The following is a 14,300-nucleotide window of genomic DNA, read 5'->3' on the forward strand; positions in this document are numbered from 1 at the left end:
TACATTCCCAAGAGAACAGAACTAGACAGTATGCACTGCAATGACCTGATATTAAATAACATTTCAAGTGGCCCTGCACCTGCACCCCCCAGCCCAAACTATAATTTCACATTCTTTGCAACTAAAATGCCAGAGTAAAACATGTTGAAACAATCAAATGTCTAGTACACTTTTCACTGTCATGAAAAAAAAAAAAAAAACACTCATTTTGGTAATTTTAAATGCTCGTTTTTATTTACTGCTAACTGTGCAAAGGACACCAATTCAATACTGTGCAGTAAAACAGTTACATACATCCAATATTAAACAATAACATGAGAGAAATCTAAAGCAGAGCACCATGTGCCTTCAAAACTGATTAACATCACAGAACACAACTCAGGTCAGATTAATTCTTAAGAAACCTGAAGAGCTCTCTCATTTAATATTAAGATTTTCAGAAACAAAAACTCTTGGGTTTGCTGTTTTACTTTCTAGAAAGTCGAAATTATTCCAATTTTGAACAGTTTTGTCTGAACCAAGGTATTAATATTAATATGTATGATACTTGTACCAAGGTTAATAGTTTGTATGATTACTCCTTTTATCAATTGGCACCATCAGCTAATACAAAGGTGACAAGCTGGCTGACAGGAAAACATCTGAATACAATGAACTATGCTCAACATGGGGCTAGTTGTACATCCATCTGGATTTCCTTATTCACAGCCCAAAGTAGTATTCCTTTAGAGGAATATTTTAAATCAAAAGATAAAATAATCTTAAAGACAGATACAAGAATGATGACTTTTACCACCTACATCACTTAAACAGTAACATAAAACACTCTTTGAAAACCAAATAGCAAGAAAACGGCAGTGCAATATTCTTCATATTGCTGCATCTTACATATTCTGAGGTACATAATGAGAAGCTGAAGAAGGTGAAGCAATATAGCCAACCGGCCCAGGATTTATAGCACCATGAATTTGAGAACCACCATATGCTATACCAACTGGATGCCAGGAGGCAACATAGGAATGATCTGGCACAACAGGAAGGCAGGAATCAAAACCTGGCAAAGGAGGCTGGCCATAGGGATCTGACATTACTGGATAATAGACTGCTCCACGAGGGATAGATCCAGGGTCAATATTCAGAAAAGTACCTGAAACAAAGAATGCATATAGTATGCTTTATATACAAAAATCCACTACAGTAGATCTCCAGTTATAAATGATCTTTATAACTTTATAATTATTTTATTTATTAATTAATTTATTTTTTATACAGTGTTAAGAACCGAACCCAGTGCCTAATATGTTCTAGGCAATCACTCTGCCAATGACCTATACCCTAGCCCATAAATGGGTGGTATTAGAGGTGAAAAACTAAGAAAGTTCACAGGAACTGCAGCAGGAGCACGTCAGATATAAACAATAGTGTCTGGGGCTGGGGTTGTGGCTCAGTGGTAGTGCCCGCCCTTGCCTAGTATGTGTGAGGTACTAGGTTTGATCCTCAGCATCATATTAAAAAAATGGTATCATTTTTAAAACGACAGTGTCTAAAACAAGCTACCAAAAATTTATTCAAAACGTTTCAAATAAAAAATTATACATACATTTAAAATGTGTCAAATCTATTCTTTCTGTAGATAGTGTTCTGGGATGATTTAAGTGTCAACAAGCTAAACACATAAACATTCTCTAGCATCCTTTCAGTTCTTATAAGAAGTGGTCAATTAAATTTCCCAGCAGTTTTCCAGTATAACACGAATCATCCAAATAATCATTTTGTACCAATTTAGCAATGCAGGTGTCTGTACAGTCTGATGTATACTTAAAGGTATAATACAGAAAATCATTCTAAAAGTATCTTCTCATAAATGTTTTTTGGGATCCTAATATTATTTTACAACACTTCTGCTACTATACATCAGTTTCAGTGGAAATAGACAATGCTGCTCTGATCTTGCTACAGTGACTATACCTATGAGATACAAAGGAATCTTTAATTCCTTTGTTTATCTTAGGCTATTCTGTGAATTAAAGACTGCCACTGCCTCATGGTTTACTATAATTAAAAATGACCTTATAAAAGGTACATTGCACAAAAATGCAATGAAGAATGACATTTTTAAATAACTATAGGTCATATCACATCAACACACATAATGATAAGATTCTGAGACTAATCACATTTCAAAACCAAAAATATGCTTTATACGGGAGAGAAAAAGGAAATTAACATTCCTAATATACACCAAACAGTATATGAACACATAAGGTGTTTATTAGTTCTTAGAATCCTGATAAGTTAGATATTTTCCATGATACAGAAAATCAGGCTTAGGGAGGGTTAGGTAACTTAGAAGAGATCACAGCCACTGAGTAGCAGTGCTGGGATTTGAAACACATCTCGTAGGTTAGTTCACATCACTTCTCTACAGAAGTAGAGAAATTATTCTGATTCTGTCCAAGAAGGATAGTCCAAAGATCCTAAATCCCCCTAAAATGTCTCTTTATCTGTACTATACTCTGAGCTCACACAGCAACTATACTTATGATCTAACACAGTGGTTCTTAAACTTTTGGGTCTCAGGGACCCCTTATGCTTTTAAAAACTTGAGAACCCCAAACAGCTTTTTTATGTGGATTATAGCTATTGATATTTACTGTATTGGGAATTTAAATGAGAAAATTTTAAATTATATATGAATGTGTAGCCAACAAAAAAAATGTAAGAGTGTCATTGTTCTATACTTGTTCAAATTTCTAATGTATGGCTTAATAGATGACAGCTGGGTTCTCATATGCACTTCTGTATTTAATCTATTGCTATGTTGTCTTAGTTGAAGTATATGAAGAAGTCCGTCCTCACGCAGACATGTAGGTAGAAAAGAGAAGTCCTTTAATAACAATACTTCAGATATATAATTATAGATATTCTTTGATGCTACACCAAAACTATACTAAGGGGTAGTTTCTCAAAGATCACTGGCAATGTGCACTTTTCATACTGTTACATTAAAATTCATTGTTTTATCTTGCACCTTGGATAGCTCTTTTACAAAATGAGGCATGAGTAACATCATGAGTTAGTAATTGGGAAACTTTTACTTCACATGGTTATATTGGTCTCCCAAATATGGATATATTTCATTATACAATTTATGAAACTGCATTCACTAATAACTCCACTTATTAGCAGAGTTATAATCCCTGGAAAGCTGTTGAGCTTATGATAGCAGATCCAGGTTCTCTAATTTTTATTGGAAAGTTAGAATTTTCTTTGACAACAAATATTACCATGTTGTTTTTTCTTAAGTCATAGTCTGACTTTGTTCATTTGAGAAAATGTTGGGCAGATCAATCAAGTACAAACAGCCATAATTTGTCAGCTTCTCAAGTAAAAAGAACGTTCCATTAAAAATATGTTAGCTGGGGGCTGGGTATGTAGCTCAGCAGCAGAATGACTGCCCAGCATGTGTGAGGCCCTGAGTTCTATCTCTAGAACCTCCAAAAAAAAAAAAAAAAAAGTCAGCTAGTTCAGCTAGTAACTCAATAGCACAAGCATCTTTTCCTTACGTGAATCGGCATACTTCGTCCAGTATGCACAGTGTTTTATAAATAGTTCCCATTTTGTCACAAAGACTATTAAATACAAAAGCACAAAAAGTTAGTAAAAATAACATCTTTGACCAAAACAAGAGAAAATTAGTACTTTTGTACAAATTGTGTAGCAGTCAGAAGATACTGATCACTAGCAGAATTTGGTGCTAGTTATTTAGTTTGTGATTAGGTGCAAGCAATTTTACCCACCACTGATTTTTGCACCCTGAATGCAAATGTAATGCAATAAGACAAATAGAATCTTAGTATTGCTATTAATCCCTTGAAAGGTCCATGGACCTCAAGGGGTCCACATATACTTTCATAACTGCTGGTCTAGGTATATAGCTCCAATGAAACATCTAAAAGATTATAATTAAATTATACACAATAAAATCCCATTATCTTTCTTGCAAGCAATCCCATTACAGACTCACCATGTGTTGATGCTTCTATGTGTGTACCACTTGCTCTCCCTACCTCACTGTAAAAGTGAGGAGCAGTTTGGTCTACCAGAGAAGGTGGTTCACAATACATTGGATAATTCTCTACATAAAGCTGCTGCTGTTGCATCTGTGGCGCACAGACCATGGAGTGCCAGTAGTTGTGGTGATAGCACTGGAGCAAGAAAGGGCAACAACAAGAAGAAATTTTACTATTCCCTTTTCTTAAAGTATTTTAGTTCATCACTTTAAAAAATGTGTCCATTTCCAGGTGGGATAAGATTTGATATTTAGAAAATTTGTTCTCTTCTAGAACTAAGATTTTTGCAGTATCTCTTACCTCATATTTGGACCTACGAATTATAGAAAAGCTTGCTAAGGAAATCAGAGATATACAAAAATTTGAATACAAAGATTCAGATTCTTTTGTAGCATTATTTTAAAAAGCATTAATCACTGAACAACTTAAGTATTTAACAATAAGGTGCTGGGTGAATAAATTATTAGATGTTCATAAAGGAGTACTATACAGCAAAAAAAGTCATGCTATTAAATATTTAAACACAAAAGTTACTCATCTTAAATTAAACAATTAAAATTTTATACAGCATAATCTCTATTTTGTAACATAAAAATTAGAAAACTGTAAGAAAATGTTTCAAAATTCACAGTGGTTATATCAGGTAATGTTAGTTTTTTTATACCTCAGTATTTCCCAAATGTAATGTCATGAACATTACTATTTTTGAAAGTATTAAAGCATCTATTCTGCATTTCCTGGTATTCTCATGTTGTAAAAAGCAGGAAAATATTTTTTTTCTGAGATACAGTCTCCCTATGTTGCCTAGGCTGCCCTTGAACTCCATGGGTTCAAGTTATCCTTCCACCTCAGCTTCCTCAGTAGCTAAAACACAGGTGTGTATCATTGTGCTCATTGGGAAGAATATTTTCAAATGCCTCAGTCTTGTAGGACAGATAACAAGTTTCCACATGTGACCATAAAAAAATATAATTAAAGGACAAGTAATTTATCAATTCTTAAAACTACATTTAGGGAAAAAAGTCTCAAAGGGGGGGAAAAAACCATTATACCATTCTTAATTTAGAAGTATAATATGTATAAAGTTGTAAGGAAATCAGTGATAAAGAATATGAACTATCTGAGTATTATCCAGGAGACTATACATTATTATTGTCTGCCAAATCTTAAGATCTTTTTTCAGAAAAATATGTCCTTTCAATAAACACACCATCTTGTTGTATCAGAAATAAAGTGTGTTTTATTATGATTCCTGTATGTATATAGGTGACTGTATGACCAGTGTGATTCTGCAATCTGTACAATTAGAAAAATGAGAAACTATACCCCAATGATACAATTGTATGAACTGCCAATATCATTGTAATGTCATGTGTAGATAATAAAAAAAATAAAACAAAGTACATCTGTAAAAATAAATAAATAAATAAAGTGTTTCAGGGGAAAATGATCCCTAAAGGAATAAAATAAAAAGGAGCTCTCACCTCAAATCAGGGACACCTTCCAGTGACTTTTGTCAGTACCTACCTTTATAACCCAGCAGAGTGGTGAAAACCAGTTTTTGACAAATATGTATGAATATATGACTGCTTTTTAAAATAATTATTTAAATGTCTGAATTAGTTTTCATATAAAATAAATAGCAAAAATCTTTGAAGTAAGCTGAATAAACAATCCATTTATTTCGAGTATATAACAGTAAACTGTTGGTATATAATGTTAAATGTGAAGACTAATATATGCTGAAGTTGTGCAACTTAAGAGTTCAGTCCCCACTTTCAATTTACAAGTATTTATAATAAAAGAAACTGAACCACTGGGAGGCTAAAGTGGCAAACATGGTTAGTTATCTTCAGTGACCTGTCAGAAAACAATAAAAATCTTAGTTCTGTCACAGTGTTTTTGGTTTTTAAAGTTCAAATATCTGATTTTTCAAAACAGATATTTTGAGTATAGAATTTATGAAAGCAATTTAAACATGACACTTACCTGCAATCCCAGATTGAAATAGTACTGCAAAACTTTTGTATCTAAAATGAAAAAGTTCTAATTTAGTGATAGATTGACATAAGCAATTAGAACTATCATTTAAAAGCTTTTCTCTTTGAGCATTATTAAAGTAGATATAAATGTATTCATTTGTAGTCAACTGTAGTCAATTATAGTCCACACTGACATAACCGTCAATTCTATCTCATAATAAGTGAACATTTACCTAAGACCATTTTTCTGGTACAAGGTTTAATTACCAAATACAAATTATATTTCTATTCTTAATATTAGATAGATGCTACAGAAATGCCATTCTGTATTTAAGAAGAAACAAAGTGATAAAATTTCTCCAGACATTATAGTACTTTTATTTCACAAATGAACAAAACTAGATGTATTGAGGAAGAGAGAATGTTAGCATTCTGTGTGTTTTGCTACAATCCTGGGAACATAAACATGCTAAATATACTATTCTTGCACTCTAACTGTATCTCTAAATATATTTTTACTGTTTGACCTGACAGATAATTTCAGTTTATCCATAAAATGACATATTATTCAGCAACAGAAAAGAATGAAGTACTGATACATGCTATACAACATGGATAAACCTTGAAAACATTAAGAGAAAAAAAGCCAGGCACAAAAGACTACATATTGTTATATTACATTTACATGAAATATTACTATAATAGGCAAAGGTATGGAAACAAAAAGTAGGCAGGGCGAGGAGGAATGGGGAGCAACTACCAATGGGGGCAGAGTATCTTTTGGGGGTTAATAAGAAGTTAGAAGAATGCATGCAGAAAGAATGAATGCAATCATCACACAGAAAAGACTTAGAAATACAAAACTAGGTGCACAGAGTTCACAGAAGAATCAAAGATTGGAATGAAGTAGAGATGAGATAGTAGAAAGTCATAATTGTCGTAGTTAACCCGTTGAACTTCACAGAAACTGAAGAATCACTGAAGGGTTCTGAACTAGGAAGAGATACAAAGTGATACAGATACCAGATAATTGAGAAGCTAATTAAATTGTTCAGGGATGAAGTCATAAAGGCATGACCTAGGATGGAGACAGTGGATAATTTTTAAAACATACTAGAAAAAGGAAAATACATTTTTTAAATAAATCAGCCAAGGTTAACACACCACACAAAAATCAACTGCATTTTTTGCGTATTAGAGGGACAAAATTGGAAAATGAAAGTTTAATCTATTTACTACAACACCAAAACCTTAAATATATAGGACTATTTTTAACAAAAGATGTAAAAGATTGCTATATCAAAAATATTGTTTAAAAACCAAAGAAGGTCTAAATAGATTACTATGATATTATGGTTCATGGATTCAAAGTGGCAATAAAATGGCAATTCTCCCCAAACTGAGTAATCCCAAATTACCAAGTGTTTTAGGGAGGTAGGGAAAGATATGAGGTAAAAACTGTCAGTCAAGGGGCTGGGATTGTGGCTCAGTGGTAGAGCGCTCGCCTAGCATGAGCAGGACCCGGGTTCGATCCTCAGCACCACATAAAAAATAAAAGCATTGTGTTGTGTCCATCTACACCTAAAAAATAAATATTAAAAAAATTGTCAGTCAATTGAAAATGCAAATGAATCAGAATACCTAAAAAAGTGTTAGATAACTTACAGATAATTTATTATAAAAATTGTGTGGTACTAGCATAAGGATTGAAAAATAGATCAATTGTTCAGACACAGACCGCACTCTAAATAGTCATTCGATTTTTGGCCAAAACCAATATGAAACAATGAGGAAGGGAAATTCTTTTTCATAAAGGTACTGCTAGAATACTGAAAAGCCAGCCATAAGGTAAAAAAATAAACTGACCTCAACCTCCATCTCACACCATAAATAAAAATTAATTTGAGATAATTACAGACCTAAACACAAAACTAAAAGCACAATTTTTAGAGGAAATCATAGCAGAATATCTTGTGGGTGCACAAAAATATCTTAGGTTAAAGAAAGCAAAGTGGATTTTATTACAATTAAAACTAAGGCTCACCAAAATACACCATGAAGAAAATAGTTAAGCCAAAGAAAGGAGAAAATATTCACAAAACATACCTGACAAAAGACTAGTATTTGGAATATGTAAAGAATTTCTACAATTTAATATAATACAAGTGACAAAAATAAGATATAACAGATCCTTTATAAAAAATATGCAAATGGTCAATAAGCACATGAAAACAATACTCAAATGCAAAAAAAATCTATACAAAGACCTTATACTCTTCACAAAAATTGACTCAAAATGGATTAGAAATGTAAATTAAAAACACAAAGGTATAAAACTCCTAGGAGAAAATCTAAATGACCTGATTTGGTGACGACTTTCAGAAACAAATGGCCTGGTTAGGTGATGACTTTTCAGATACAACACCATAGGCATGATCTATAAAAGAAGTAATTGATAAAGTGAACTTCATTACAATTTAAAACATCTGTGAAAGATGCCTCAAAAGAAATGAAAAGATAAGCCACAGACTGGAAGAAAAAATATGTGCAAAAAACATATCTGAATAGATGTTATCCAAAATACACAAAATTCTTAAAATTCAACTATAACAACCTGATTTCAATATGAGCCAAAGACCTTAAAAGACACCACATCAAAAAAGATATACAGATGGCAAAAGTACACCTGAAAAGATGCTCTATATCATATGCTCTAAAGGAAATGCAAATTAATGAGATGCCATTCCACACCTATTAGAATGGCCAATATCCAGAACACTAGTAACACCAGTGCTGGTATGAATATGAAGCAGTAGGAATTCTCATTAATTGTTGGTGGGAATGCAAAAGGATAGTCACTTTTGGGCTGGGATTGTGGCTCAGCGGTAGAGCGCTCGCCTAGCATGGGCAAGACCCGGGTTCGATCCTCAGCACCACATAAAAATAAAACTGCATTGTGTTGTGTTCATGTACACATAAAAAATAAATATTAAAAAAAGAATAGTCACTTTTGGAAGATAGTTTGGCAGTTTCTTACAAAACTAAATATACTTTTACCATCTGACCCAGCAATCATGGTTCTTGGTATTTACTCAAAAGTTGAAAATACTTCCAAACAAAATGTTGCCCTAGGATGTTTAATGCGGCTTTACTTATTAATTGTCCAAACGTAGAAGCTACCAAGATATTCTTTATAGGGTAAATGGATATATAAACTGTGATAACTCCAGACAATGTGGATTATTATTCAGTGTTCAAACAAAATGAGCTAAGAAGCCATAAAAATACATGGAGGAACCTTCAATACATATCACTGAGTGAAAGAAGGCAATCTGAAAGTGTTACATTCTATATGATCACAATTATATGGCCTTCTGAAAAAAGCAATATTATGAAGACAATAAAACGATCAGTGATTGCCAGAGGTTGGGGGAGGTGGTATGATTACATGGAGCACAGAGGTGTTTTATTAGTTAAAAAACAAAAACAAAACAAAACAAAAAAGTGTGCTGGGAGCAGTGGTGCACGTCTGTAATCTCAGAGGCTCAGGAGGCTGAGACAGAAGGATAGAGACTTCAAAGCCAGCCTCAGCAAAAGCAAAGCAGTAAATAACTCTTACTGAGACCCTGTGTCTAAATAAAATATAAAATAGGGCTGGGGAGATGGCTCAGTCAGTAGTCCAGTGACCCGAATTCAATCCCCAGTAACAACAACAACAAAACCAACTTATGTGTAATACTGTAAAGGAGGAAATGTATTATATATTTGTCCAAACCAACATGTACAACAGCAAGTAAACTCTAAAGAAAACTATGAATACATCTTTGAAGGACAATAATGTGTTAATGTAGTTGCAACTATTATAACAAATGTACCAGTCTGGTGTGGGGATGTTGATAATATAGTAGGCTATGCACACTTGAAGATAGGAGGTATACGGAAAATTGCTGTACCTTCCTCTAAATTATGCTGTAAACAGAAAACTGCTCTACAAAATGGTCTGTTTTATTTTTTAAAGTAGTGAGGAGTGAACTCAGGGGTGTTCTATCACTGAGTTACATTCCTAGTCCTTTTATTATTTTTTTCTTTTAAGACAGGATCTAAGTTGACAATGTTAGCTTCCAACTTGTGATCCTCCTGCCTCATCCTCCTGTAGCTGAGATTAAAGATGTGCTCTACCATGATTGGGTGTGGAGGTTGGGGGTGGGATTAAAGTGTCCTCATTAATCACCGCAATACTTAAGATAAAAGCAAGTGACAGCACTGATGTTTGTGAGGATAAAAATTCTTGTGCTAGTGGGAGTTCAAAATAGTACAGCTTTGGAAAAATGTTTGGCAATTTCTTATAAAAGTAAACACAAATTTCTATGACCTAGCAATTCCACTGCTAGGTATTTATTCAAAGGAAATGAAAACATTTATTCACAAAGACTTGAGCAAGAAAGTCTGTCAGTCTTTATTTGTAACAGCTTCAAACTGGAAATAGCCCAGATGTAAATCAACAGGAAAATGGATCAACTTTGGAATACTGATACAATGAACTATTAATCAGCAATAAAAGAAAATGGACTATCAATATATGCAGCATGGATAAATATAAAAAACATTATGCTGAGTTTAAGAAGCTTTCTATAAATACTATATACTGTATTGATGGAATTTTAAAACGTACAAAACTAATCTATGGTAGAAAAAAATCAGAACAGTGGCTGACTGGGAAAAAATAGTGACAGGAAAGACATAAGAAAACAGTGGGATGGTAATTTTTTGGGGGGGACACTGGAGCTTGAACCCACAGGTGATTTACCACTCAGCCACATCCCCAGAATTTTAGTTATTTTTTTAATAGGGTCTTGTTAAATTGCTGAGATTGGTCTTGAATGTCCAATCCCCCTGCCTCAGCCTCTCGAGTCACTGGGATAACAGGTGTGTCACCATGCCCAACTTAATGATAATGTTTAATACCTTGAATGGGATTCAAGTAACACAGGTGCATGCATTGTTTTGATTATAATCAATGCATAATGTACATATTTATGAGGTATAACATGATATCCCATGTTGACACATGTATACATTATGTAATGATCTAATCAGGGTATTAATAAGCATATTCATCATCACAAACGTTTAACATGTCTTTGTGGTGAAACATTCAAAATATTTTCTTCTAGTTATTTTGAAATATACATTATTAACTATAGAAACCCTACTATGCAAATGGAATACCAGACTATCTAACTAATTTTGTACCCACTGACCAATCTTTACCCTATCCTCCTCTCCCCTCTACCCTTCCTAGCCTCCAATAATCACTCTTCTACTCAGTACTTCCATAAGATTAGTTTAAGATTCCAAATGAGTGAGATCAGGTGATATTTGTGTGCCTAACTTATTTCAATGAACATAATGTCCTCCAGGTTCATCCATGTTGCTACAAATGACAGGGTTTTATCCTTTCTACAGGTGAATAACATTCCATTTTGGAAATTTATACCACATGTTCTTTACCTGTTCTGGGAAGGTCTATTGATATCTATATATATTTTTTTTCAATTCATAAAGATAAGATGGAGGGTTGGGGTTGGAGCTTAGTGATAGAGTGTTTGCCAGGCATGTGTGAGGCACTAGGTTTGATTCTCAGCACCACATAAAAATAACTAAAATAAATGTTTGTCAACAACTAAAAAATTTTTTAAAAAGATGGATTAATCAATTGACAGGGAGATAAATGGAGGGCAAGATGAACAAACATGTGACAAAGCTAGATAAACATTAAAGACAGAATCTTGATGATGAATATATTACTACGCATTTGAAAATTCAACTACAAAAGCTGGGATGTGACTTAAGTGGTAAGAGTGCTTGTCTGGCATGTCTGAGACCCTGTGTTTGATCCCCACCATTCTAAAAATTAAAAAAAAAACATTCTGATGTATGCTTGAATATTTTCATAATAAAATGCTGGAAAATGAAAGTCAGCATTATGTGGTGACATCTTGGACACAGAGGGGGAAGAAAGGAGAGAGAATATAGAAATCAAGGTTTAGATATTGGGTAAATTAGATGGAAATTTAAGAAAATAAGAAGAATCAATATTTTGTGTGGCCTAGAATAAGAAAGGGAGATGAGAAATTTTATCATGGACATTTAAGTTTGAAATGGAAGTCTAAAAAGCTACAGGAAATACCCTGAAAGCAGCTAGAAAACAAGCTAAATGAAACTTTTGAGACCAATGCACAATTTGGGAATCACTACATAGACACAATGAAGTTTTAAGGTAGGAGAAAAAAAACCAGAATGGAGTTGGAGACAATTTTGATGATTGCTTTAAGGGCTAGGGAAAAACAACAGAGTAGATAAGCAGCTAGAAAAATCAAGAGAATGCCAAGCCAAAAATATAAGCAAACTGCAAATGACCAACAACTATAATTCTCCGGCAACTATAATTCTCTTGAGTAAATACTGACAAATGGAGAGGTAACAAAAAACTTCCCATGGAAAATTACTCTTTAGAAACAGGAACACATAGCTGAAATCCAAGGCAGATCAGACCCTTAAGAGCCCTATTCAAAATTCAGTTGCACTCAAGATTGCAATAATTTCATAAGCTTATGCAAAGAATGTATAAGGAAAAATTCTGATACCAACTCCTGCTTTTCAAGAAAAATAACTGAGAAAAGCAAAGCTACTCATTTGAGAAACTTCAGGATAGACAGGTTGCTACTAAAACAAACAAAAATCATCATGAGTTGTTGAAATGAACTACTCATTTATTATACAGAAGATATTCTCAGCTTTTAATTTACAATTGATCCTTTCCCTAGTCAATTACCCAGGATTATGCTCTCAAGTCAATTTCCATTTGGTTCCCCACCCCATAGGTCAACCAAAGAGAGCTCTTAAAAATTGCTCAGACATAAATAAACTTATACAAGTCTCAAAATCTATTTACCTTGAGGCAGATCACTGCCACTTGGATCACAGGAATAGGGTGGAGGTGGAGGTGGTAAGTTTGAAGCCTCCCCCATTTCAAGAGCAGAAGCAGAAAGTGGTAGTGGTGGTGGTGGAAGAGAGGACCCAGCAGCAGGAACAGAATGGTATGGATAGGATGGTGTTGCAATCACTAACAAACAAAACAAAGTGTCAGTGCACAAGAGTAACATCTTAAAAGCAATAGTTCATCTTCTGCTTTTCTTATTTCCTGAATATGATCAAAGAATTCTTAACTCATAGTTTGACTTAAAAACAAAAAGTTGGAAGGTTACTTAGCTTTATACCCAACAAAAATTTAAAGATGTTTCCAGCAATCTGTCAGTCAAAATTAACAGATGTAGAAGTTCAGAAGAGACAGATTAAACAGCACAGATTAGAGATTTCAGAGTTTTCAGTTATGTCTGAAGAATTCTACTGGTAAGCATCTGAGGAATATAGGTAACTTCAGCTTACCACAGTTTAATCTCTAAGGAGGAACAAAAATCTAAAACAAAGCAGGATATATCCAATATTTTATCCTTTCAACATTTCATGCTTGTTAAAACAGCTTAAAAACAATGCTCATTTATGACTTATAATTTTTGATATGTGAAATGAAAATATACTTAAATATTCATCCTCTATTATGATAAAGGAAAAATTATGGTTTCAACATAGCAAAAACATACATACACATGTATAATATGCCAAATTAAATTTATTCATTTTTTGATAAATGATCAATTAAACTAATTATTTTTGCCAAATTGGGAAATTCAAGTACCAAATTTCATTGCTGTATTACTGGCACTATCATTTTAGCCCTAAGAGTATAAAAGTTTCATTGCATCATTCAATAAAGGATTGAATATTTGGGTTCAAGTAGCCTGAGGTTAGTATAGGAATAATTTATGCAAGTTTATTATTTTGATAATTTAGCAAGAACTAATCCACACTGTTTTCATTCAGTGACAAATACTAATACTCATCTGTACTTTTTACAAAGCTACAGGCTAATAGTAATAAGATATTGTGTCTTAGGGTGATCTAAAACTTGATGAAACAATTTTGGGGGGTGATAAAACAATTCTGTCTTTATTGTGGTGGCAGTTATACAACTTTAGGCATTTATCAAAAACTCATAGAACTGAGCATCAAAACAAGAATTTTACTATATCTCAATTAAACAGTAAATTTTTAAAATTTGCTCAACTATTTTAGAATTTTGACATATGATTAGAAATCTCCACTTTTGGGAAAAGAATTTTAT

At 33.3% G+C, this 14,300-nt stretch overlaps 1 protein-coding gene across 12 annotated transcripts in view; it reads right to left on the reverse strand.

The window, feature by feature from the left end:
• Window positions 1-206: 206 nt before the first annotated feature.
• Alg13 (ALG13 UDP-N-acetylglucosaminyltransferase subunit) overlaps window positions 207-14,300 on the reverse strand; it is a 71,149-nt gene continuing 57,055 nt past the window's right edge. For 11 of the 12 annotated variants that reach the window (XM_013357758.4, XM_013357760.4, XM_013357759.4 and 8 more), the window contains 4 exons: window positions 13,011-13,181; window positions 6,063-6,103; window positions 4,028-4,208; window positions 207-1,147 (listed from right to left, as the gene is read on the reverse strand). In XM_013357758.4, coding sequence (XP_013213212.2) covers window positions 885-1,147; window positions 4,028-4,208; window positions 6,063-6,103; window positions 13,011-13,181 — 656 coding nt within the window. In that variant the 3' untranslated portion in view covers window positions 207-884. Of the gene's footprint in view, window positions 1,148-4,027; window positions 4,209-6,062; window positions 6,104-13,010; window positions 13,182-14,300 lie in introns of those variants that run through there. The other variant, XM_078034361.1, reaches the window with a different exon arrangement.

Source organism: Ictidomys tridecemlineatus, chromosome X (assembly GCF_052094955.1).
Source record: "Ictidomys tridecemlineatus isolate mIctTri1 chromosome X, mIctTri1.hap1, whole genome shotgun sequence".
In the NCBI taxonomy this organism is placed as follows: Eukaryota; Metazoa; Chordata; class Mammalia; order Rodentia; family Sciuridae; genus Ictidomys; species Ictidomys tridecemlineatus.